General features: G+C 41.4%; 1 protein-coding gene across 2 annotated transcripts; it reads left to right on the top strand.

Annotated features, from left to right (window-relative positions):
- The first annotated feature begins 3,620 nt into the window (after nucleotides 1-3,620).
- sptlc3 (serine palmitoyltransferase, long chain base subunit 3) lies at nucleotides 3,621-26,521 on the top strand. 2 transcript variants are annotated; one of them, XM_069145012.1, is made up of 12 exons: nucleotides 3,621-3,756; nucleotides 5,707-5,898; nucleotides 6,949-7,103; nucleotides 8,426-8,574; nucleotides 12,006-12,130; nucleotides 13,472-13,565; nucleotides 15,784-15,889; nucleotides 17,064-17,283; nucleotides 20,429-20,555; nucleotides 22,370-22,505; nucleotides 24,019-24,148; nucleotides 24,342-26,521. In XM_069145012.1, the coding sequence occupies exons 1-12, from the start codon at nucleotides 3,661-3,663 to the stop codon at nucleotides 24,456-24,458; spliced, it is 1,647 nt and encodes a 548-aa protein (XP_069001113.1). In that variant the 5' UTR covers nucleotides 3,621-3,660; the 3' UTR covers nucleotides 24,459-26,521. The 2 variants fall into 2 exon arrangements, with proteins under 2 accessions (XP_069001113.1, XP_069001114.1); XM_069145013.1 differs by lacking the exon at nucleotides 3,621-3,756 and adding an exon at nucleotides 4,219-4,363.
- Nucleotides 26,522-27,774: the final 1,253 nt, after the last annotated feature.

The following is a 27,774-nucleotide window of genomic DNA, read 5'->3' as shown; positions in this document are numbered from 1 at the left end:
TGCTGGTGCAAACATATTTATTCATTAATTTCATTATAGGGAAAACGTGGCCGGAGTATAGGCATAAGGGAGCTGTGTGTGGGATTGTGGGTTGAGGTGCTGTACTCGTCACTGCCACAAGATGGCAGGTCAAACCATATCAGTAGTGGGCTACTTATCAAAAATGTATTGGTGTGAGCACTCTTGACCCTACAGACTGTTTTATGAACATGCATGACCTTGTTCTTCTTTATAAACATCCAAATAATAAATAAATTCACAAAGAACATAAATAAGGAACCAAGCTAGCTTGTGAATGTAAGTCTATTAAAAACATGCAAGTACATCAAAGATGGATTAGTATTCATCATGTATTTAAGGAAAGCCCAATTTACATGAAAGCAGTGTAGATGGAAACGTCCCATTGGGCACTGTGGGCCGCTTATTCCCCATATACACTGTTACACCATTCATCTGTATTCACGGTAGAAAATCTTTTTGATTGAGTTTCAAAATTATTTTTGCCATCACATCTTAAATAGGAAAACGGTATCTGATAATCTTAAATGCAGAGAAGACAAGCCAGGATGAGAAATACGAGGCTCAATCCTGTCAGGAAATTAAAACATCAATCGAATTAAAGCAGGACGGTACATTTCCAGCAAAGAAAGTAAGTCCAATCTACAGTCAAACTGAGTAACATGAAATATGCTCGTTGAAGTGTGAAATGGAAAATATCCCTGTGGAAATTAGCCTATTTTTGTGATCCTCCTTAAAGACTGATCAACTTTAGTTAAACTCAGAATGACAGTGTGTACAACTAAAACTTCAGTGCTGGAAACATTGAAACATAAACAATTGTTTTAATATGTGAACTGAATTGAAAGATTAATAAAGAAAAACATTTGTGAATCCAAAATGAACAATGTTCTCCAGACTGATGGAGCTAATGAAGCCTGACAGATGTAGGTTACATCTGGTCCCACTGGTAGAAAGCAATCCTGTCGTGAAGGCAAGGAGGCACCAGGCGCTGTGACGGCTCCATTCAAAACTCCAAGCGAGGCTAAGAGGAGGAGAGAGCTGCGGATACCTTTAATTTACTAAGACTGCTATATGCTACCCTCCAGTCAATCATTCTCCCTGGAACAGTTGGATTCGGGCCGACTAATCCGGATTCATCACGTCCTTTTTTTCTCTGCTTCACTCTGCAGTGCCCACAATCTCCCCGGCACTCGTCTGTCAGCTTTCCTAGTTTACCCTCATGCAAGTGTCAGCCTGCGTCCCCCCCACATCCCCCACACCCCCACCCCACTACACAACACACTCTCCCTCCCTCCCTCCCTCCCTCCCTCCCTGACGACGGTCTTGAGTTATTAAACAACACCAACCCTCATCAGTTAGTGTCAAGTAAAGGCAGTGTTGAAATGATGGCAAATGACATGTGTCATCCCACAGGGCCCTTGTGTTATCAGCCAAAACATCACACAATGCATTCAAAGAAGATCTGATTCTACCAGCTTTGCAATTTAAATGAAGATTTAAGAACTCTAGACACATGTCAAATAGACAGCACAATTTCTGACTGTGGCAGGCTGGGAATGGAGGAAATGATGTTTGTCAAATGGTGAATAGTTGTGAAGGATAGAGTCTCATACCTATATGGTGATAAATGATGTTTTGAAATGTCAAGGAGGTGGAGGATATCAGACAGGGTGTGAAATGTTCCGTATTGCAGCCTTACAATGAAATGTGCCCCCTGTCCACACACACAGCAAAAAGAAAGCCAGCAGAGAGAGTAGAGCAGATACTGTCATCTAAAACACATCCTAATCTCGTAGTTTGATGTTCAAACATGCACTAGCATTCCAAACTACAAATTCCCCTCAACATTATCACTGTCTGCTTCTCTGCTCGCCCACCGAGACAAGCCCTCCAACAGCAAGAACCCCCCCCTCCCTCCTTACACTTGTCATTACACTTCCTGTCACAGCACATGCATATTCTGATTTACTGCTCACCCACGAACTAAGTGCACCACAGGACCACTGAGTAGGCATTGACCTTTTACTCACAAACAATCTCTTTTGTCTTTGACCAAAAGGGAAAATCTCAAAAGTGCAGGTGGACACATTACTGTCAACAGCCTGCATACAGAAGCAAGTTTTCAAAGCTACTCTGATTTGATCCATGACAATAACAATGTGACTAATTTATGACACTTCAGTAACTCATCAGTGAGAAAGGACGACTGCGGAGACTGTAAACTATAGCATGCTTTCCTGCTCTACAACTGGAACATCCCTGTGCTCCGCAAAAACAGTGCCAGAGTAGCTGTAGGGGGTGTATAAACTGTATCATTAGGCTGAGCTGGACTGTTGCACATTACTGCTTCAAGCTGTAACCTGAAACACAATCTATTTGGCTCTATATGTAGACAATAAAATGTCCTTTTTACTTACTGTACATTTAGGAGAGCAGCGCTGCATTGCGAGCATGAGTTCAAGCCCCCATATTAGCGAGCATCTGCCTTCTTGATAAATCCTTGAGTCGGACTGAGACACCTTATCAGCTCCAGATGTAGCTGTACCTGCCCTTTGACCTGTGAATGCATAAATTCCAAACTTTATTATTGTGGATTATTGGAAAAAGCAGCTGCATTTTCAGTTAAGTGATCTATAATGTGCATTATGTGACATTGAGGACAATTGAAATTACTTTCTATCCACAGGAAGCATAAAGTCATGCAAAGTGTTAGTGATACATTTTGTTGTGCTGTTGTGCTACTACATCAGCACTGGTGCAACCCCATAAGATAAGCTAAAACTACAGGAAATGCAAACAAAATCATAAATGCTACAGCTCTCCAACCGTGTGTCATTCAGTTGCCTGATCTAATTAGATGAACAAATGAGAATATTAACTTTTATTTAAATAAATGTACATGTATCTTTGTACAAAGATACTAAATTACATATAAAAGGACTGTATTCATAAGATTACCAAAGTAAGAGTATAATTCGCAAAATGTGTCTTATGTACCAAAAGCCACAGAAAAGTACATGTTATGAAAATGGACCCTGGGTACTGTATCATTAGATGTTATATTTATGCAGGATAGTCTGTCACCATCTAAATAAAGCTGTTCAAAAATGTAGTTTAGAAATAGTACAATTTACATGTGGTTGAGAATATGTATAAAGTGGCATTAAATAAAAAAAATACCTAAAGTATTCAAAACTACTTGTGCAAGTGTGCTTGACTTTCCAATAATATAAAGGTTTTGCAATCCATTTTGTTGTGTCATACGATGCTACTTATGATAACTTAAGTTACTTTATATGCAGTCTGTGTAAGATACTAAAATTTTGAAAACAATTTTCAAAGACAAATCTATATTTTAAGACTCGGACTCAGATTACATGTGAAGTGGAGCTTTTCACAATGCTCATAGTTTTATTTTACAACAAAGGAGAAGTTGATGTATTTACACAATAGTGAAAGGAGAAGTTTTGAATAAGCTCGCCGTTCACATTTCAAAAGAAGCTCAACGGAAGCAAAAGAAGGAGGAAGTCAACCTCTGGAAGTTAAGTAAAGCTCAGCGATTATACCTGACAGTCAAACAGAGCAGATTATACCTGACAGTCAAACAGAGCAGACAGCCGCTGCTGAGTTCACAGGACTATGGCGAGAACTGCTGCTGACAGCAGCAACTTAAAACTACAGCTGATCCAGAATGGACTGAAATGCGAGAAAAACGGACTTCACCACAGGAAAGAGGTACGTCTGTCAGCGGCTGGAAGGTTTACACACAAAAACAAGTTGTTCTCTAAATAACATTGTGCATCGCGAGTTAAGGTGCGGCCAGGTGTTTAACGCTTGAATGGAAATCATTTCTTTGGGGCTGTTTTACCTGAGACGAGCTGTGACGTAAGCGAATTTTGAAACCCAGAGGCTGTTCACCTGCGTATAAATAAATAATAAAAACAAAAAATCCCATCAACGCCAAGACTGACACTCCGACATGCAATACACCTTTAATGACAATTATGGCAGCGTATTTTCTTTTCTTTTTTTTTTTTTTAAATCTTCCATAGGACTAATATGCTACTGCCTGCCAGTACTAACAATACAGACATCAAAATACCAACATCTAAAAATATTGATGCCGTCCGTTTCACAGGTTTGTTCAGTTCCTCAGAAACTACTTAAACACCAATACAAAAAAAAAAAAAAAATAGCCCCGCCCAGAAACGCTTTTTATTGTTGTTGTTGTTGTTGTCGTCCCAGCAGGTTTTTTTTTTTGCCCCCAGGCTCCGCTGGGTGTGAGAGCAAGGTTTTACTTTTGTTCAAACTGTTTTTTTTGTCCAATGCACAGTTGTAGATGGTAAGTTTCTGGGCAGTTACATGAAGGTGATTTTGTCTTTTAGTCAAGTCATTTGCCTACGAAGCCATGTTTTCCTCTTAATACACATTTACTACATCACCAGTGAAGATTTCACGTTTACCTGCTTCACTCTGTCCTGTGGAGGTTTGCACAGACGTCGTTTCTAAATACTTGTTAAGCCGTATACACTAAGACTCAGGTGAGGAGTTTACTTCGCTAAATTTTTAACATATATTTGTATTTGCACTCAAATTAATACCATCTGGTAAAACAGACTTTAATATCGTCCATCTTGATTTTGTCGGACTGCCTGCTACCGCTAAACGTTAGCATCATCGATGTCAAAACTTGCTTTCCTCTGCTTGAAGATTTTTTTTTTATTATTATTATTATTATTTTTAAGTCCTTAAATACTTATCTTAACAACGGGGGGGGGGGAAAAAACTATTTCCGTCCACTGCACAAAAACAAACATTTAATTCAATATCCAGCAGCTGAAGCGAACAAACATGTGGAAGTGACTTTTCTTCTTGGATAAAATTTCAGACTTATTTCAAGGCCTACATGATTTCATGCTGATGTCTGACATGTAAAACAATTCATGATCGCAGTATTAATCATGTCGTCTGTAGTTTCACTAATATTTTTTTTTTTTTTTTAATATGCACATTTAAATGCTGCAAGGCACACTGATAAATCAAGTCTCTTTTATGGAGTATCTGTGGTGTAAGTTTGATTGTTCTACTTCCTGTCTTGTTGACATTAATGTGTCCCCCAGGATAGGCTGACAGAAAGACAGCAGCAATGGTCATAGTAAAAAACAAAACAAGGCTATAAACTTTGGGCATCAACAACCATCCTTGTAGAATAGTACAGTGATTTTTGTTTTTGTTTTAGTTTCTTGTGCAAGTTTCCTCCTCTTACCACTTGTCTCAAATCAATGGCAGCCAAAACGTTAGCTATTTCTAATTTGTCTTTTCCCAATGAAAAGAATATATACCTTTGTAACTCAGGGACATTTTTAGCCATAGGTGAGCCATCAGCCAAAATAGCTCTAAAGCAGGGATATTGGTTTTGCCGGTTTATGCAAAATCAATGTGTCCAAAAATCATCCTTTTAAATGGCATTATTTTTGCATCTTTTATTTAACATAATAATCCTAATCTTCCCGTTTATTTTTCTACAGGGTTGAATAATATGTGTTAGTGACTGTAGGCCACTGCCTGTCTTCTTTTTATTCAGGTTAACTGAAGTGTTAACTCCAGCTCTTGCTTTGAAATCGAGCCACTATTATTCAAACCGTATTGTGTTCTGATGTCTCTTCTGGGACTCTTGTTGTATAGAAAAATGGTCCAGGGACTGGTGTCGCCTCCAGCCAGCACAGGCAGGAGTCTTTTGAACAGGCGCCCATGTATGTGGCTGTCATGACTTACCTGGGCTTTGGCATCGTCACTCTGTTTGGCTACCTCAGAGACTTCCTCAGAGCTGTGGGCTTAGAGAAGTGCCACCTTGCCCAGGAAAGGCAGGAGCAGAAGGTAGGTGAAACACGCAATCAGCTCAAACATAGGCATGTTGCAGACTTGCACACATGCACATGTAGACAGACGTAGGTGTGTGGGTGTGGTGTCAATACATTTTGTTTTTCTCTAATTATTTCAGATTCTTCCCTTAAGCTCTCCCTTTGCTCTCTTCCTTTGTGTTGCTCTGCACTCTAACGTTGCCATGGGTGAGGCAGGACACCGCAGAGAATATCTGTTCAAGATCTAATTAAATCTCAGGGGAATCGCACTGTTTCTTTGTTACTGTGCTTCAGATTTTGCGATAAGGCCTGCTGTTAAAATACATTTGTTTTAAAGCATTTAAAAGGTCTTAAATGCTGTGACCGTGTTTTGTAAGCATTTACAATTATTTGTGTACAATGGTATGTCTGTAGGCAGAAACAATGAAGCGGTTTACGGAAGGAATAACTAGTTTGTCTCCCGTGTTTGATAACAGTCACTTACAGTACAAGCAAAGGGAAGAATGGCTTTACTGTATGAGGGCTCAGTGGTGATGGTGGCTTTACTGGAACAGACATACTGTACAGAGGTTAATGAAGACAGTGTCTGAGATAATCTTGCTGAATATTTTGTCAACATCAGTTATTAAAGCTCCATTTAATTAATTAAACCCTGTTTAATTTATTATTTACTGCTCCTACATTCTTGTGTGTTTGTGGCTTAATCTTGCTTTTACTTTTTTTTTTTTTTTTTTTTTTTTTTATTTTCTTCTTTTGATCAAGTCGATCTGACTGTTTTGTGTTTGATTATGTGCAGCACTTTGGTTAACCTCTGTTGTGTTTATATAAAGAAATCAGACTTGACTTAAAGTGAAGATTGATCGAATTATGAAAACATGACATTTAAAGGCTTGGTCCAATTTTTCTACTAATGTAACAGTTGAAAATGTGGTTTAAATTATTAGAAGATTTACTTTTATTGTTAATGCTGAGGCCACCGGATCAAAAAGCCACATCTTACTATAAAACATGTATCCTGGTATTTGTTTACTGCGAAGCTATTAAACATGTTTCTCCTCGCCTGCAGGATTTTGTACCCCTTTATCAAGATTTTGAGAACTTTTACACTCGAAACCTGTACATGAGGGTACGAGACAACTGGAACCGTCCCATATGCAGCCTGCCTGGACCCGTCTTTGACCTGATGGAGAGGGTGTCTGATGACTACAATTGGACGTTCAGGTGCTGTAATCCAATCATCTTTGATAGACATGTTGTAGGCTCATGATCATGTACACTGAGGAGCCACGGATAAAGTGAATATGACTTATAACAACGGCGCATGTCAAGACTGACTTTGACAGCGGCCATGTTGTTATGACCAGACGACTTGGTCAGAGCATCTCCAAAACAGCAAGGCCACCACTGGGTGTTGGGACATTTGCTGGAACACGTCTGACCTGTGTTGCCTCCAAGTCACAACAGGACTCAAAGGTCGGGCTGCGTCCTGGCACCAGATACCACAGAGCACCTCCAGAGGTCTTGTAGAGTCCATGTCTCGGTGGGTCAGCGCTTTTTTGGCTGCACTCGAATGACCGACAACATGTTAGGCACACAGTTTTTGGCTTGTGAGTGTATGACTCACCTTAAGAATGTGCACATGCTCTTATGGCTCAGAACGGGCCTGCAAGTATTTTTTAACACAATCGTCTCTCTTCCGGAGCTAGAAACTAGACACCTAAAACTCGTGTGGCTGGATCACTCCCCTTCTCTATGAGGTAATGGTGAAATTGGGAAATTGTCATCAGCAACGGTATGTCATTCCTGAGTTCCTGGACCACAGTTGATATTCTTCTATGCTGCACAGCAGGGTCTGAAAATATACAGTAATATGAAAAAGAAGATGAGCAGAGCTGCTCCGGGGGAAAGGCAATGACATTATGACTCTGTAAAGAGATAAATGTGGATTACATGTTTGAAGAGGTTTAATGTGACGAGTAAAAGTAGAAACGGGGCAGTCCACTTGTCTTTTGTGGAGCAGTGTGGTGAATGAGTAAAGAGACCGGTAGATGGGTTTTGTAGCGGTTTACACAAGTTGTGAGAAGTAGGTCAGTTTGATGAAAGGAGAGGTTCTTCTTAAATACTATTAAACTCCGATGATGTGCTGTCTTGACTGACCGTGTACATTTCTGTGATGTTTTACCTGAATTGCACGAAATTATTACGCTTGGATTTTCTTTATCCAGATTCCATAATCTCTTAATTCTGGATTAAAATGACCTGTATGTTGTTTATGTACTTAACCAAATGTCAAATTAAATAAACGACAAATAACAAAAGCTGCTTTTGCACGCAGTCGCTGCTTATCTTAAATAAACACGAGTATAATTGCTTTTCTCGTGAGCAGAACTCTACAGATAGAGTAACATATTCCTGATTAGCAAATAGCATATTTAATTTGACGTTGATTACTTTTTCTAACATGTAATCAATTTTGTGTGTGGGTGGGTGGGGAAAACAAGACAGGCTAATTGATTGCTAATCTATACTGTGTATGCTTTCAGGTTTACTGGGAAGACAATACACAATGTCATCAACATGGGCTCCTACAACTACCTTGCATTTGCTGAGAACAACGCTGATTTCCTGAAGACTGTGGCTGATAAAATGCAACAGTACGGGGTCGGGGTTTGCAGCACAAGGCAGGAAATAGGTGAGTTTGTGGTCAATATTCAGTATTCAGTCATACAGATAAAAGGAATCGTGTGCCACTTGTCTCCTTGAGCTAGTTTCAACAAGGGCATTCATTTTACCTCGAGCAAAAGATGTTCACTTTATAATTCAAGTTTTAAGAGCTGTAAAGTAGTGGAGAGTGCTTGAAACGTCTTATACAGTATGTGCCTCTATTACTAAAGTCTCTGTCAGGCCAGGATGACACTGAATGGGTCGAGTATCAAACTGGAAATAAAACTCCATCTCCCTCATCCCATCATTTATTACGTTTCTTGTGAATTATACTGCATCATTTATTATATTTCTTGCAAATTATACTGTCCACATGTTTAATTATCTGCCAGTGACTGCAATGTAATATGAATTATTCAGCTTTCGTTAAATAATGTACCGTTTGGGCATAAGTTGAGATCATTACATATTGGTCCATACTGAGGAGCAAGGGAAGCTACTGTATATGACAGTGGGATGTAACATTATGAAACACCCTGGACATTAAGCAGGCTGCTAAAAGGATTGTAAATGTATGGAAGTGTTAGAACAGCAAGGATCAGAAAGTGGGATCTGTGGCTTTCTGATGAATTTTGAATGGGGTTTTATTCTTTGAACTTTTATCTGGCTTTTGGTGGTGTTTAAGTGGCTGTGTGGGCCAGGATGTCATGCTCTGGTTTAGTAGCGTTGCAGCAGGGAAAAATAATGATCAGCCATCAGATGTATGTCTATTCGCCAAAACCCGTACATCGGTAACCATTTTAAAGCTTGACGAACAGGCCACACTTGGTAAACTTTACTGGAGAAAAGTATTTTTCCTGTCAACGATGTTCAATTCATGACACTAACTTGTGATGCCGGTGCGTTGTGTTTATCTGCTGAGAGCAGGAGGTGAGCTGACACCCAAGCTCAGAGCAAGTTGAGTCGCTGTGTTGTGTTGCACGGAATCAGCAGTTTGACAAAAGCAGAGGAATGAAAGGGCATGTGATTGTTAGTTAGACGTATGTGTGTCAGAGTGCAAGTACGACTCCGCACTCTACCCCACACACGCACACGCACACACACGCACGCACCCACACACCCACACACACACACACACACACACCCAAACACACCCAAACCTCTAAACCATCCATTATTCATTTATGTGATTTATTTATATGTTTATTTCTCTTTCAAAATGGGACTGTTTTAGTGGGAGTTTCTAATGTGTGTTTCAGCTGGCTTACCGAGAGGTTTACAGAATAACAAGCATTTCCCCCATGAGACCCTATTAAGCATAAATTATTAAAGATCTCTGTGTGTCTGTAGTAGTAGTGATATCACCACAGCATTTTGTATTAGTGATACACAGGAAATCTTCCTGGATGTGTTTTTATTGAATTTACCAGCACTCAATTAAAGAAAATACAACTGAATCAGAGAACATTTATAGTTCTTTTGTCACACTTCACGCTTGTCTGTGCCTCTAATGTCCTCTTAAGATTCAAGTGAAATGTGTTTCGATGCAGGGTTCTTTTTCAAATGTTTCATCTCACCTCCCTTCTACATGATCTGATATTGCCTTCTAATAAAAACGGCACAATCACAAGTTCAGTTCCCAACTTACCAAAAGTTATAAATATAACAAGTTTTAAGTAACTCTACCATAAGTAACACACAGAATATTGTGTATATGTGTAGAGGGAAGATAATGTGCGCTCAAAAGTAGTCACAAAGTGCACTGAAGGCACACCCTGTGAATAAACAGACAACTTAAACATTCATGGATTACATTAATGGATAGCTTGTTGTTCCCGCTTTTCCTGCAATCATTAACATACAGTAAATGTGATAATGACGTCAAGAATTCAAATGAAGGACAAATCACCAAGAAATGCTAGATCCAGCTACATATCACAGTAATAAAAATACCACAATGCAAATATACTAATGCCCTAATGTGGGCTGCTGCATCTTTGCATCTAATCAAAGTGCTACGCTTGTTTACTGTGACTCAGGTTGAGGTTTGTGATAGAAATGATTAACTCTTTTATGCTGGGATTTTTCTTATCTTCCTACAAAGGCTTTTTAAAAAAGCCTCAATCACATGTTTCACAATAAAAGAGATGGACTTAACTTAGAGTTGAGTACAATAACTTAATTGTCTCTCCACAGAAGTGCATTCCACCCTTGGCAATAATTATTTAGCTGTCTTATCAACAGGGTTATTATGATGGCTGTGGTGGCAGGAAGGTGACCTTCCACACTTTGAGATGTAGGTGTTGTTTTATTTCGGGTGGCTCGAGTCAGCAACGTGAGCGAAATCTAATATCCGCTGACTCTTACCTGAAGAGTATCCAGACATAAAAGCAGATATGTGCGGTTGAAATATCAATAAGAAGGTAAGGCGGGCCTATAAAGCCACGGCTAAGTAAATTGTTTCATAAAAAGAGCAAATGCCAATGCGGTCTGATTAATAAAAAGCTGCACATGCCAGCAGGGGCTGTGAGCCTGAGCGGTCGAGGAAATGTATGAATCGATCTGACTTGGCGCAAGCCCTAATGGATGGAGAGCACCGAACGGGAATCACGATAAAGACAATCCAGTCTGTTTGAACTGTCTGCTCTTTGTGGTTACTGATTGATATTGATTAGGACTACAGTGATTAGTATCCCATGTATATACAATTAACCTTTTCCATATGCATATTCTGAGTTAGAATTATTTTTTAGATGAACTCAGCTGTACAGTAACCACTAGAAAATTGTTATACTAAGCATAGAGTGTATTCAATTTGTTTCTTTATCGGGGTATAGTTCTAACATGCACGGAGTATATAACATCGCCCAGAGCCAGCAGAAAGTAAATACAGTGTATATACCCTTTTTAGCAACCACCTCTCTCTCTGTAACTTACAAGTATGCCATTAATTCTTCTATTTATTAGCTGACCACAAAAGTATATACCTGAAAATCCCACTTTGATTGGACAAAATAGAAGAAAAAAAAAACACCACGTTAGGTGACGGAGTACAATCTGATCAATTTTCTAAATGAATTCTGGTCCCCACCTGTCACAGGGTTATAACCGACTGCCTCGGCCTCAAAATGTGCTGCAGAACCATTTTAGACATTGCAGGACGTGCCTCGATGTTACCTGGGAGGAAAAAGGGTAGTTGAATCTAAATGAGAAATTTGCCACCTCTTGAATCTTCATAAATCTCCTCGAATCCACAGAGAGTGAGAGGCGCTGATGCTGATCCAGACGTTTGCCTTTTGAGTCTCTTGCTTTTTATCAGGAGACATTAATCTTTGTCAAAACTTGTGATTGGATGACAAAGACTATAAAACCCCAAGGGACTAAAGAACTACTCGATATACCAACAGGTACAATGACTTAGTCAGGGGGACTCATCCTTTTGTGATTTCCGTCTCCTAGGTAACCTGAGCATCCATGAAGAGCTGGAACAACTCGTGGCCAATTTCCTTGGAGTAGAGTCCTCTCTGACATTCGGGATGGGTTTCGCCACCAACTCAATGAACATTCCTGCACTTGTTGGGAAGGTATGTAATATTACACACTCAATGCCACACTGCTCGCAGGAAATCCTACTGAATCAAGTGTAATTTTCACAGCGCAACAGACATTAATCTAATTAGCCGAGCTTTTGTTCCTTTCTTGCATATGGCCTAAATTAATGAATAACAGTCAACTAAACTCAGCTGCGAACAAGTCCCGACCCACCCCTGTTAATTAAAATCATAATTAAACATTACAGTAGCCAGAAGGATTGGGCTCTGGGCGTACATGGTTGCTTTCAGACACACAGGCAGGGAAGGGCAGGTTTTGTTAAGAGCACTACTCGGGGGTGTGATTACCCATACTCTGGCCTCTCGGCACACCAGCCGGGCTCACGCAGAGGGCTGTGGGTTACCAGGGGCAACACACAGCATGAATATCTGTGATTGGACCGGACAGGAGGAAAAGGAGGTTGACTGTTTAAGTGATGAGAGTGAGGTCGTTTATGCAGCTCAAGAGGTGCAGCCGCCCCTTAGGCTGCAGCCCCCACAGTAACCCTGCAGAGGTTGGGGGGGTCAACCCTCGCTGCCAACTCTGTCCTACAGGGACAGGCTGTGCCAGGACAGGCCTCGCTGTGCAGGCAGAGCAACATTAGAGTGACAGCTGCTGGTAGACTGGGGACCAGGCCAGCTGGACCTCAGGCCAGACTGAGCGTATCTGTCACTGAGACGGTGTCAACATAACCCTCTACAAGACTTCTTTCAGACTAATGCAGTCTAATGCTTAGAGCTTCAGTGTTATATATGCTAATGTACTGGAAAGAGTTTCGTGGAACGGATGAATTAATTTGCATGCAGATTTTTATGGAAAATGAAGTACTGTGCTCTCTATTATGAAGATTATAATTTGTCTGTGGGTCACAACTTCATCAAACATTAAAGAAGTAAATCTCTAGCATGCACAGTACATAGAACCGAGAGATATCTTATTATGAGTGAGACATGGGTGGGGGTGGGGCAAGAGGAGTGAGCTCATGTAATTGGACAGGTGGATCCTTCATTATACTACATATTCCACAAGGACACTATGTGAAACAATAAAAACATACTGTGTGTTAAAATACACAAAAACAATAGAGGGGTAGCGCACAATGCCATGATTTTAGTTTTCTTACTAATTATAGACAACTACATTCAAAAGTCCATCATACCCCATCAACGCAAATTTCTTCCGCTTATCAATAATCAAAAATGAACAGTCCATGCAGTGTATTTTGTGGAGTTTGTCAGAAGTGTTTGATTGCATTTGTGTGGCATTGAGTCATATTGCACTGGAACTAACCTTGTGAAATTTAAATCCAGTCTTTTCTCGTCACCGATTTCCAGGGTTGTTTGATACTTAGCGATGAGTTAAATCACACATCGCTCATCTTGGGGGCTAGACTGTCAGGAGCGACAATCCGGGTGTTCAAACACAACAGTAAGTCCAGCTTCTTTCTCAATTGAACATGAGACATAGTGCCGAACCAAAAAACACAAGTATTATTTAAGTTCTAACCAGTGGGATCAATTTTGTTTCAGTTTACCAACATCTTTAGTGCTCCAGACTTATTGCCTGTGCGTTTTGTTCCCTCCCAGAGCAACAAGCATTACATCTTTTTTTGTCATGAAATTGTCTGTTCATGAAGTTTCAATTTCTATTTGCAGCCAGTGCTGCTCACGCTATCTGTTTTTTGTTGTTGTTCATTTCAAATTGTTGCAACTGTGAGAAGCACATTACTTATTGTGCAGTACAGGATTTGCCTTAGGAAAGACCTACTTAACGTTGTGCAGCAAATGCAACAGCTTTATTGAAATGGGCTCTGTTCACAGCCACGACTGTTTTATCCAGCAGCAGCCGAAAAGCAAAACACAAGTTTATTTGTATGAAAATGCCATCTTTTGGCTCTGCAATACATTGTCAAATTGCATATTGCAAATAGATATCAGGGCAAATGATTAAGCGTGGATGATACAACATCCATTGTTCCTACATTACAAACATCCCTGCTCTTTCAGAAGACAGTACAAATGTGGCAGTCCCCTGGCAGCAAATGTGTCCTGACAGGTACAAGCAGAGTCAGTTAAGGGTGCTCCAAGCTGATCCCAGAGGCCTGTCTAAAGGCAAAGAGCCCTGAGGCACCTGAGCCTGAGCTGACCCCTCCCTGTCTCTTTTACCTCCTGCACCAGGCACTCTTTTACTAGCAAAGTATTTACTAAGAGGGCCGTGCCAAGCCCCTCAGCCACCACAACAAATAGTGATCGTTTGTAATGATATTAATCAGTACAGGAGCCGTCTACAACAGGTCTATCTGTAATGGAGATGGAATTTCATAACAGAGACCAGAAAAACTGGTTTGTGCCGTTTTGTATCGTTGAACTTGAATACCGGAAATACTTCAAGTAAAGGATGCCAACTTTTATGGTTAGCATTCTTATTCTTTCAAATAATCAGGTCATTTATTTATTGTTTATTTATTTTTCATAAAGATAGTCATGCACCAGCAGGGTCTGAGCAGTGATAATATGGTGTCATTTTACGGATATTCACCACTTTGCACAGGTCGCGTGCAGAAGCAAAGATAACCATGCTCACAGTGACAGTCGTGCAGCGTCTCATGTCAGGCTATCGCTTATCTGAAATCAGTGCTGAACTGTGAAATCATCTGTCCCTCAGTCATGACTATGCACGCAGCATGCCACAGTGGATTTCACTGTCTACTCTCCCCAGTCTGGCTGTTGGTAACACTAGATGTATTCTGCTCTGTTTAGGAAGGGGTTTTAGCGGCAGAGCGGCGGCCGCCTCTTAAGTGAAACCTGTTTTTGTGTTGAGGCAGTGATATCAATCATCTATGACAGATTATTAGCTATGACAGCTTTCCTTGCTGCTCAGCAGGAAATGGTTGTATTGCAGTCATACTTTGAATAATTCTGCTTATTAACTACAGCTATTCAACACTGCCATCTGCTGGTGTGCAGCTGACGATCATTACTTGTAATCAACTCTGAATGTCGCTGGGAAATTGTTTTATTTAGGTCAAAATCTCAGTCATGATTTTAAGCAACGGTGCAGACTGCACTGAACAGGTCTTTTTAGCCAAATCCATACGCAGCTCACTCAATACTCTTCCCTGATACAGACACCGCAAAGGTTTGTTGAAGGTGTTTCTAGAAAATGAGGTAATGCTGTGTGTACTCTGTAAATTGCCTTGCCGTATGGAAATCATTACTTTACATGCTGTTGTTTGTTTTGAGTGGGCGTTCCCTGCAAGCTATGATTTGATTATTGCTGCATTCAGTTGTGCAGTTTCGTACATTTAAAGTGTTTAGTTGTTTGTGATTTCATTGTAAATGCCTGAACTATCATTGCAGACATCAGGGCCTCAAAAACAAATCAGAGAAGGAAGATTTGTTTTCCTAGTATTATTTTATATTTCGAGAAAAAAGTCAAAATGTCAATAATTCGGTCAGACTTTCAGTATTAGTGACAGGCATACAAAATTTCGTCTTGAAATGGGATTTCTATGTTATTCTAAACATTTCCACTTTATTTAAAAATTCAAAGTAAAAAAAAAAAAAATCCTCCTGTGAACCTAATGTTCTCGACTGCTATTTCACTCTTTTCCTCTCGTGTGTGCGTGTGCGTGTGCGTGTGTTAGACATGCACAGTCTGGAGAAGCTGCTAAAAGAGGCAGTTTGCTCGGGGCAGCCTCGGACTCACAGGCCCTGGAGGAAGATCCTCATCATGGTGGAAGGCATCTACAGGTCAGCTGTCTTTATTACAACCCACACATTAATATAACCGCTCTTACCAACACAAATCTAGTATACAATTTTTTAAGTGTGGCCATTCAGCCTTTTGCACAACAAAAACCCAGGTAGGAAAATGTTTGTAACCCGAGGTGAGACTGCTTAGCCGTAATGGTCTCTTTTTCAATTGCTTCCCTTTCTAGCCTTGAATAATAGATTTGGTGTGTGCGCCTGCGTGTGCGTATGGTTGGGTACCGTTTGATTACTGGAGAGAGGAGAAAGGTATTGTGTGTGTCTCTCCCGGCAGTGAGCTATCCCGAGTCTTAGTGACCCTCTCCATCTGCTCATTAGCTCCAAATCAAGGCCAAATGGAGCCACAGAGATTGACTTGGCTACACCCCCAACTCCAACTGTTTATCACAGCCATTTTCTTTCCTCCTTTCCTCCCTGTTCATGCCCTCAATCACACTTACATTTCAGGGCTTATCCACTAAAATATGACACTGTGAAGTTTACTTAATGGTTTTATGACTGTTTTGTTAATCAAAAAAGAGGAAAACGTTAAACATGGCTGTCAGTTAGTGTTAATGTAATGATCATTTCCACAACAATCCTTGTACTGTGAGGAGACAACGTAATTGCACATTATTAAACTGCCTTTATCAGGCAGTAATGTCTAATGTGAACCTCAGCCATGGGAGCGAAAGTGCTGAAAGAACTAATGCCCCATCTATCACCTCCCGGTAACATCAAAAGGCTTGGATAAAAACTAAGCATACTTTAGCTATATCCCGGGCTCGCCTTTGATGTCCACATCGGTCCTGGTGAAACCCTGTCTTATGTCATTTGGGCTGCAGACGTTCTCAGCCACAGCAAGTAGAGCAGGCCTGGGATTGCTCCATTTCCCAGCCATATAATCACTCGTGCTGTCTATTTGTAACCTTAAAAGGTTCTCTTCGGATGGGGAGGAGGAGGTGGGAGGAAAGTGAAAGAGGCCAGCAGAAAGATTCCTGGAAGAATATGACATGTCCAATTATGTTATGTTAATTTACATGATGTAGTGACGCTCCACAGGGGAGGAACTTAGGTCAGATTATTTTCTTTTTAGACCTAATCACTTCAAGAGTTTGGTTTATAATTGATGAAATGTGTCTGTCCATGTTGATCCTTTTGTAACTGTATTCATTAGCATGGAGGGCTCGGTGGTACGGCTGTCCGAAATCATCGCTCTGAAGAAGAAGTACAAAGCGTACCTGTACCTGGATGAAGCCCACAGTATCGGAGCAGTGGGACCAACAGGGAGGGGCGTGATCGAGCTGTTTGACGTGAACCCCGCCGACGTGGACGTGATGATGGGGACCTTCACGAAGAGCTTTGGGGCTGCTGGAGGCTATATCGCAGGGAAGAAGGTGCCTGTGGATCTTCTTTTCTCTTTTAGTTTTCTCCTGTTCCATTTTATCACTAGTAGTCAATATTCCTATAAATATATCACAGTTTGGTTTTTACGAATATATCAGAATATCGAAATTTCCTCATTATAAAGGTAAGCCGACTAAGACCACTTTGTTACTTCAGTTTTCCGCTTTTTAAGTGAATGTAACGAGAGGCAAAGCCAGAGTATTCAACATGGTCATTTAAAGTGCTTTACATAAAACAAGATACAAGGGAAACACAAAACTACGTAAAAAAAAAAAAAAAAAAAAAGACACGAGACGGGTTATCTGGGAGTTTGTTCCAGAGAGGGACATAACAAGCAGAAAAGGTCCTTCGAAGGCCAATGGCTTACCAGGACACCCCAGGACGAATAGCGTCATTACAACATAGTGTAGACATGATCTGTAGTGCAGGGACATTCAACTTCAATAACAAGTGGATCAGTTAAGAAAATCACTGGAGGCTCGTGAGCCACACAGAATATTTTGTCAATTAATGGCTACAAATACCTCTTACAGTATCATGTTAGTTTACTACATGGAATCATACACATCCCTTCTTTTTTTTTTTCACTTTAATGGTATCATTGTATTCAATTCCATACAGCAGCAAGTATATTGGTTTATCTGTTGTGGCTGGAAAAGTAAATACATTCCTTTAAATCCATTCACTCTGGAATTGGTAGGTTTCACACTCAACTTTACGTCTCTTTAGGTTGGAGAGAAACATTTTCAAGCTTTTTGAGAGTTCAGGTAACGTTTGTTTCTCTGCAGCGCGCTAGCCCAGAGTGCAACGTGAGGCTTGGCTGAGCGAATGGTTGGTGTGCAGCAGGTGTAATCATGTTGCAGTCTGTCATCGGAAACGCTGTCGCTGGGTTTCCAACACTGTCCTGTCGCCAAGGCTACCTACATAGATTGTCTGTGACTCACGATGCACACTCTTACGTGTTTACATCCCGATACTGCATGTCTACGGTTCAGCCTGATTGACAGGAAGCCTCTTGTGGGCCATAGAAAAATTCAAAAGGGACAGATCCAGCTCACGGGCTGGTAGTTGAATAGTGTGTAGTGTGATAATCAAGAGAAAGTGAGACAAATAACGTCTTCATTTTGTACTTTTTAACAACTTTTAACAACCCTGCTTTTCTTAGAGTAAAACCGTCCATCACCATTTTCATAAACCAGTTATGTCACCAGTTCAAACCTACAAAAGAGTGACTTTGTAAAGACTGCAGTAGGTGTTAGGGAAAAACTAGTCTGGGTGTAAAAAAAATCCTCCTTGACTCAAAAAGAGTCGAGCTAGATTTCTAGAAATAATTATGATATATTAATCACATTACAGAAAATCAAATAACTAGGCTGACTTATTTTTGCTCGTCTGACAAATAACCAATTTGGCTCTGCAGCAGGTTGAGGTGTTGTTAAATATAAAACAAATTTAAAAAAATAAAAACATTTTGGGTGCCAGGTCTTTTTTTCCAAAGATGTATGGAAGTCAATCATACACACTCCATCACACCCCACCTCTCTCGTAGCTCTCATTTGTCCAACAAATGTTCCCCAGGCTGCGACTGCGGGCCTTTGTAATTTCTTTTTACTCCATTAAAAAGTACACTTTGGTACATAACCGCACCAGTTTTGTGGCAGTTGATTAGAAAGCAACAGGGGAAACGGCCATGTTGTTTGAATTAGGTATTTGGAGAGGGACCCTTCCTTCCTTTGCCTTATGTTGGCTCAGCTCTGCTCTGCCATAATAAGAAGGTAAAGCTGGCAGCGGGCCAGCCCCTTCTTGTGGCAGCCATCGGAACTGCGCTCCAGATTTAACAGGATGACTTTTAACAAGCGTGATAATGTTTGAAGTATGAACACTTGGGCCTGGTTTGACAGCTGGCTGTAGTAAACTCCTGACAGAAAGAGGCAGGAAAAGAGAGAGAACCTTTAGATTTGATGTATTTGTTGTTGTGGTGAAATCCCGCAAATCCTGCATTAAGTGGATTCGGGTTGACCAACAAAAGACTCTGCAGATGTGTTCTGGAAAACAGTCATGTTATAGCTATTTTATGAGAGTACCAAAAATAAATACTCCAATATATAAACTCCAAGCACCTTCTAATTCACTTTAACCTTGCATGGAGGACGCTATATTCATTAACCCCTTTACTCAAAACCTGCTGAAATTAGATTTTTAAATGCATCCGTTGAAGTGTGTGTGCTGTTGTGGCCCCGCTCCTGCTCTGCGGCTTTATAAACACGTATTGCCACATCAGTACTGCAGCCAGCGTGTGGCCGAGGAAACACCAAGCTGTCACTCCGTGCCCCGGGCGGAAGATGGATTTCGGACATGTTCTCTTAACTGGTTTATCTTGGTCGCACCGAAATCCTGCGGGGCCATAAAGCTGTGAAAATCTCCCCCCTTAAACGAAAAACAGATGTCAGGTTGTTTCAGGGTTCTTATCCTGCACTGGAGCATTTCCCACCTAAAAATCCCTTCCCCTCATGTGTTTGAGGAAGCCGCAGCCGCCGCCCAGCGGGGACAGATGGCTGCGTGTTGGAAGGGGTGACCAGACGGCATCTCCGGCTACGTGTCATCACCCCGCACCCACTCGCCACCGAGCAGCAGCAGCAGCCCATCACAGGACCGCTTCCCCAACCTCAGACCACTTCCACACACATGCTCCCGGGACCCATGACTGAATGAGTTTCCTAAAATCCTGCTCCTTTCTTGTTAACCCCTCGCAAACTTAATCTGCTGCTGACATTTGGGAATAATGAGCATGACAGTCCTCATTCTGGCTCATTTTGACGTTGGGTCTTTCTCAAATTAGTGCACGAGCTCCGCCAAAAGTTGAGAGCGGGAACGGATGCCGAGCTATTTCACAGTCAATGCCAAGAGGGTCCCAGTGACAAAGAAGTGACGGGAGGTATTTTAATTGCTCCTCAGGTATTGACTGTACATGAGCTCTCTCTAGTGGTGCCAAAAAATAACTGCACGGCCACACTTCTGTTAGAAATGATTTTCTTTGAATATATGAAATCAGATTTCCCACAGTGTTAAAAAAAAAAACAGAGTGTAGCCACACCGTATGGTTTCCCTGCTGACTGTCTGCGTCCAATATTGCAGGAGCTGGTGGACTACCTGCGTAGTCATTCTCACGGCGCTGTATACGCCTCAGCCATGTCGCCTCCTATCACTGAGCAGATCATACGTGCCATCAAGTGCATCACGGGAAAAGACGGCAGCATAGAAGGTAAACATCTCTTCTTCTTTTTTTTTTCTTCTTTTTTTTTTTTATCTATATCCTCCTCAAATGTTCTTTACACCCACAAATATTGTATCAGTCGGATAAAACCTTTGACACCTCCGTAGCGAAAGAAAACCAAATCCAGAGAACACTATACCGATGTTTAGCAGTAAGGCCTGCAGGGAAATACAAACAGCTGCTCGGTCCGCAAATGTGGAAGCAATTACAGGGGTCTGCAGTGGTAAGGAGAGGGGAGACGTGCAGTCCCTGAGCACACGTGACCCCAACGTGGAGGAAATCATTTTCATGTGTGTGTTGCGAGGAACGCTGTCGCTCTGAAAAGTTACTGCTTTAATGGCATCAGACACACCGGGGCGGGGAAGCAGTCGTTACCGGACCAGTCGCTGCACCGCCTCGGTAATTCCTCCTGAGTCCCTGTACGAGTGGGAGCAGCATTAGTGCGTGTAGTGGTAGTAATGGTAAGTAAATGACCGATTAGAGTCATGCACTACCAAATAGTAAAAATAGCCAGACGTGTAAACTGTGGCATACAAAAATAAACATGTCTGCCGTAGAGTGCTGTAATGGGTTAATCACTTCAACCAGCAGAGCCCGGCGCGTTACGGTTGAGCTGTATTGTAGTTTCATGCAGAGATGAGTAACTTTTTCATCTGGCTCTGAACCAGACATGCTTTGCATCTGACGTAGCCCAGTGAAATAGCTGTTGTGTGTGTGTGTGTGTGGGGGGGGGGGGGGGGGGGATCAGTCTTGACCTGTCTGATGGAGACGAGGGAACACGGCAAACAGTGCAGTCTTTTAAAAACATCCGTGTCCATCAGAGCGCTATAAAATCTTAACTGTGACAAGAAGCACTCTCTTAAGATGTCTGTCTTAAGAAATGTTCTCTTTCGCTCAGCCTTCCTCTCTCGTCTTCATCTTTCTCTTTGATGTTGAATTTCACACAGCTCTGACAGACAGCAGCATCCACACATTCTCGCCTACTCGTATGATTTCTGTGTCTGGCAGCAGGTTTTTGACCTCCGTGCCCTCTATCTTAGCAGAGAGAAACAATTTACAAAATGGGGCCTGTGCTTTTTGGCAGATGTCCGAATGTTATGTTTCTTTTTTTTCTTTTTTTTTCTCTCTCGCTCTCTCTCTCTCTCTCTCTCTCTGCTGAGATAAGGGGATTTAAAGTGCTCCCTTACATCCCTTTGAAAGAACTGCCAATCTGTTCCCAGGTAATCAGAGGGAAACAGAGCCGTGTTCCAAAGCTGGGTCATGCCCAACTCCGCTGCAGCCGCAGAGCGAGCAGGCTCCCCAGCGATCCACGTTGTTGGGGAACACAGGCGGTCAGCAGATCAGGCCGCCTCTGCTGCCTTTGATTCGTTTTCTAATACATTTATCTGAAATACATGTGATACTTGAGCATTATTTGTATTCGCTTTCAGTTGTGGCTTCGCTCCAGTGGAAGTCCGCAGTCACTAATTTTGTGCGAAATCCATCACATCCAATTTGCGAGCCCCCCATCCTGGCAACATGCGAGCGCGTATACCATGCCGTCAGGCGGACAAAACTGAACCATCTGCTGCTGCAGCGGAGTTGTAATCACGAGCAACGTGTTAGTAGAGGCTGGAACGGCCCAGATGGAGGTGCAGGACTCGAGGATGAGATGGCACTGCAAAGAACTCGCACCACATTAGCCAGTACTGACAAGTGATGTCCCTCTCAGCAGGGGACAGGAGAAATATGAAGGGGGGAGGGGAGCTGTGAGTCTGTGCTTTACTCATCTACATCTGGCGGTGTCCTTGTTTTAATTGGAGGCATTAGACGGATCCGCCAACTGGCAGAGAACACCAGATACTTCAGGGCCAAGCTGAAGGAGATGGGCTTCATCATCTACGGCAATGATGACTCACCTGTGGTTCCTGTCCTGCTCTACATGCCAGGCAAAGTAGTGTAAGTGCACACAAACTCTCACCAAAGACACTTGACTCTTTCAGAGTTCGAGAAACATGATCAGGATATTCATCATGCGTACACTTCATTTTTGACTGATAAATATTAACTTCAGCATTCGTGGTTGTTACAAGGGATTTCTGTTCAGCTCGTCGTGTATCATCTCAACGTGACTTGGACGGCAGCCATATTATCCTCTCCATAGTTTTCATGAATCAGTAGTGCAGACTGTCTGTAAGCACTTTAGAGGCAACATCAGGTATTTATTAGGTGTAACCCTGCATTGTCTGAGTCACTCAGGTATAACATTAATTGGATATAAAGTGTCTTTTAATGCCAGTCACTATTAATATCCATAAAAAGATCCGATCCTGTCCAGTAATTGACGTAATCAGAAGGTATCTGATTCTACATCACTACATCGTTTTACATTGTTAGTTTTATATTAGTTTCTATAGAATTTTAGTCTTGAAACAAAGCTGAAGTCCATCTTTGACATTTTTAAGAAAGTATTATTTATGTAGACACTTAATTGTGATCTGAAATATGCAAGACTGTTAAAGTTTGCTGTGTCCGGTTCATTGAACCACATTCAGAGCACATTTATAATGTTTAACATTTCTAAACTGTCCACTTTGCCACAGAATGAGCCGTTCCCTGTTCGGCCTCAATGAAGTGAAAGTCATCAGTGATGTGTTGCTTCCTCGAGGCCGTCAAAACTGGCAGCTGTGCACTCCTTTTAATTTACGATGCTCTGCAGAAATTACCATAAGTCATTCAAACCACACATCCCAGCTGCATAATTGGGGATTTAGAAGAAGCAACATTCCTCATGACTTTTAATTTAATCAGACAAAGCAGCTTCCTCATTCTAATATGGCTCCTTTTTGCGTATTCTGACCTCAAAAATGTGACATATGTTGTTGCATAGTTTTGTATTTTGTAGGTAATGATTGATGTCCATTTCCACATTCATTACACTTTGTACAGATGCTCGTACGTCACACATTGCACAGTGCAAACACACCATGTTGTCATCAAGGTTTGTAATTTTAAAGACGTTAACAGGAGAAAAAAAAATCATATTCAAGTCAGGTCTGTTTATTATTATTATTATTATTTATATCCAACACAAGTTGACCAAAGGGCTGCACAATATCAGATAGAATTAAAACAAATCGAATAGACTTAAACAATGAAGTGACTCAAATCAAATGAACCAGCGAAACAAAATTAAAGAATCTCAAAACAATATCAAGCCAAAACAACATCCAAATATATTCATGAACTTAAACGACGAGCGTTGCAGGGCTGGAACAGGTCAGACAGATGAGCTGCTACACTAAAGCACTCCTACACACCATCAACATGGTGTTACATGTTTTGCATTGGTGATGAGAAATTTGATGTCCAGCAGACCTGAATTCACAAAGAGTGTAATGCATCACAGGTGAGATATTCTTGTGCAAGAATGTGTTAAGTTGACAGCCGTCTCTGTTTTGCTGCTGACCAGGGCTTTTGCTCGAGAAATGCTGGAGAGGAAAATCGGTGTGGTGGTAGTCGGCTTTCCAGCCACACCAATCACAGAGGCCCGAGCTCGCTTTTGTGTATCTGCAGCGCACACCAAAGCTATGCTGAACCAGGTACATGCTTGCGCACGTAAACACACACACACACACACACACACACACACACACACACACACACACACACACACACACACACACACACACACACACACACACACACACACACACACACAGAAATTTAAACAAATCCGAGTCTTTTGAAGAGTGTTTTTCCACCTGAAGGAAACATGTTTCCGTTGTCCGTCAGGTGCTGCACCATATGAACGAGGTGGGAGACCGACTCTGTCTGAAGTTCTCACGGCGGAAATATTCCTCTCGGCCTGACCTCTACGATGAGACAGACTTTGAGCTGGATAGCTCATGACCCGTGACACCTCAACTTCACAGCGTCAAAACTAAGTGTCCACGCAGCATCAGGCTCATAAACACACAACACAGGGTAGCACCCGCATCTCACGGTAGAGGAGGGGCCAAATGTTTGGCAGCTGCTATTTATATGTTTGTAACGCATAACAATTCAACGCAATGCTTAAATATTGTTCTTCTTTAAACTACGGTACATGATCTATTGAAATACATCTATTTGTGATTTCAAATGTGGAATTGTTGCACAAGCGTCGCTGGATCGTTCTCACACTTCGGTACGGTGTAAAAACATCTGAAGTTCTTTCGCTTTTATACATATTAAAGACAAATCACGTCAGTTATGAAGTTAATTTGGAAATTTCCGATTAAAAGAGAGTTCGCCTTTTTACACATTTATTCAGATTTTTATGTCTATATGTAGATATTGAAAATGTTTTATGGAAGCATTTTTTGCTTCTTATGAATTAATATCAGACACTTTTCATTAAAAATGTTTGTGATAGTAAGACAGTCACTTAGAATTGACTCATTTACTTGGATATAAGTAATGGAAAATGCATTTGTACGGTACATATCTAAATTATTGAGCCTTTGATATGACATGTTTATAACAGTCCCGAAGCCTTTCCTTTGTAGTCGTGCTAATTTCCCGATACATGATTATTTACAATTCTCATGGCCGAACAGATCAAGCAAAAAAGATGACAAAGATTTAGTTGTTTTAAAAATGTCCCGAGTGTAGCACCACTTTCATCTATCGTGAATTATCGCCTTCCTCTAAATAATAGATCACGCTGCAATTACTTCTTTGACATACAGTTAAATCTCAACAACCCGCGCGCAGAAAAAAAAAAAGGTGTTATGGCTTGTTTTGTGGGGAGACTGCTCACATGCACCGAGTCCTAACAGCTTAATTGTTGATGTTTTAAAGACCTGCTGTTCCCCTTTCCCACACACACAAGCTGCGCAACTGTCGTGACGGTAAGCATGCAGAGTATGCAGCACCTGAGCCAACAGAAACCTCACCTAGCAATTAGCTAAATTCTGGTGGTATGGGGTAATCATTTGATTAACACTGGAAGGTGCATGATAAATGTGTTTTCACAACGTGTCAGATTTGGGTCGAGTCGACACTTGTTTTTCCTCAGGACGTTACCATGTTTGTGTTTTCCTCCCCATAAACAACGTCGTGATAACATTTTACAAGACGAAACATAAATACAATTCATTGGAAAGCATGGGTGAACTATAGATATAGAAAAGTTACCCAAAAAAAAAGACTCGTATCCCCCTAAAGGAGAAAACTCTTTAAATCTGTTCTCTATAGTGGATCACTTTGTTCTGCAAGTGAATATTTCACATCTGGCTCCTATAGCCAGAAACAATAGAAAACAGTTGCTTTAATCCTCAAATCTGTGATGTCATGCAAATGTACTATTCCAGGAAGAACTGGAGGAGATGAAGGGGGGAGAAAGGTGGCCTCAAAATGTTGCATCGGGGTGATATAACGTCCTGCGGATGTCTGTTACTCATTTTTGTTTACGTTCACCTTTTTAGTCTGAAAGTGAACGTTGTTAAATTCACCTCAGGAGACTGATATGTGGAAAGAGAAAGCCTGAATTAATTCTCCAGCAGGTCGCCGTGCGTCACAGACGTGGAGGGTTCAGGTACTAAGCTCCTCTGTGATTATTCAGATAGGCAAACTCTGACTTGCTGAGACTTATCAGCAACATTTTTGCATTGCTGCACGGCAGGAAAAAAAATTTCTTGTTCTAGGTATCTCATATTTGACCATGAATTTTAAGAAGGAAATTAAGCTTGGAGAGGATATCAGATGGCTTTTTGCTGTAGTCGGTATTCAGAGTGAACATGGGAGTAACCGGATCACAAGGACTGCTGGAGGAACAATTTGTATTGCTCAACTGACGACAGCCTTATATAACCCGAAACCTAAAAAATATGTGAACCAAACTTCAACTTTGCCTCGCTCAGAGTGTATTATTGTACTTTTTCAGGTCAAAAATAATAATTCTGTTTTTTTATTTACTGAAGGATTATTAAAGATACAGTTGTCATCAACCTATAGACTTTGTTCATTACACTCCTCCAGAGGTGTCAGTTTCAAACATGCCGTTGGGGCAAAGTGACAGTTTGTTAATACACACTGACTGACAGGCAAGGTGGGAAGCAGGAGTCTCTGCCAAGCTTCCTCCCAGTCACTTGTAACTGCCCTCAGCTTTACTAGAAGTGGCAAATGGTCGGCAGTGACATTCAAAACATCTGCGAGGCCAAACTACTGGTGGCAAGGCCCCCAGAGACCTGCTTGCACCGCACCAGCCTCTTTTGAACTGCAGATCTAAATACACTGCACTTTTTGGAATGGCATGTAGCTGCTATTCTGAAGGGGGATCCTCTGCTACGCCTTTGATGTCCACCACTGTGTTCAAAGCAGGCAAGCCAGCCTTGCTGCTCTCTGTTTCCCATTTAGACAAAAGATTTTTCTATTCTGGAAAGGCAGTTTTGAAGTGAAGCAGACAAAGGGCAGATTTACATGGTTTGGACAGCTCTGCTCTGTCTGGACTTAGTCAGACCAAAGATTTGCAATACAGCTGCATCCTGGGAACTACTTGTTAACGGGTAACATAATGGAACAGGCCAAGGTGGTGTTTGATATCATTAGATGACTTTATTGTATATTTTTAGCATAATTGAGACATTTTACTGGTCTCATCAGATAGTTGTGAGATAGTTTGGATTGCTGTATTCAGGATATGTTGGTCTTAATGACTAAGTTAAAAGATTTCATTGGGTGTTGATTTACTCCAACCTGCTCATCACTGTCTGCTGTTGGTTAGTAGCTTTCTTAAGAATGAAAAGAGATTTGTGCTCTCTGGCACACACACAGTGACACACTAGAGATCCACCAACTCAGGAAACTTCAGGGCCTGAGTTCACCAAACCTGTCAGGATTCCTCCCGGGAATCCTGCAGGAAGCTCGTTTCACAGTAAATGACATCTCGACAGTCAGACATGCTTTTTGTGGGTTTTCGTTGGCTTTCACAAATTCAAAACACAGGCCAGCTGGCATAGAAACCAGTGATGCAGCAGAAATGAAATATGCAGAACATAATATCTAACATCGTACTTGTCCTTTTCAAAGTGTGTTTCGCCCTTAAAGGTTGGAGTGAAATTCGGGCGATGTGCGTCACGCGCAAACATGAAAGCTTGTGCATGAGCAAAAACCAAATCAATTCAGTGGATCGAATCGTGCCACCGACCGATCTTGATATGATTTCACGCGAGCTGTCACGATG

This window comes from Embiotoca jacksoni, unplaced genomic scaffold (genome assembly GCF_022577435.1).
Source record: "Embiotoca jacksoni isolate LCO1_2020_lvr unplaced genomic scaffold, fEmbJac1.0.p SCAF_12, whole genome shotgun sequence".
Classification (NCBI taxonomy): Eukaryota; Metazoa; Chordata; class Actinopteri; family Embiotocidae; genus Embiotoca; species Embiotoca jacksoni.
Note: the sequence above shows the minus strand (reverse complement) of the source record. Positions and strands in the feature narration are given on the sequence as shown.

Coding starts and splice junctions, on each gene's coding strand:
- sptlc3 (XM_069145012.1), top strand. CDS start 3,661: ATGGCGAGAACTGCTGCTGACAGCAGCAACTTAAAACTACAGCTGATC. Junction 8,575..12,005: donor CAGCACAAGGCAGGAAATAG/GTGAGTTTGTGG, acceptor TCCGTCTCCTAG/GTAACCTGAGCATCCATGAA. Junction 12,131..13,471: donor TTCCTGCACTTGTTGGGAAG/GTATGTAATATT, acceptor ACCGATTTCCAG/GGTTGTTTGATACTTAGCGA.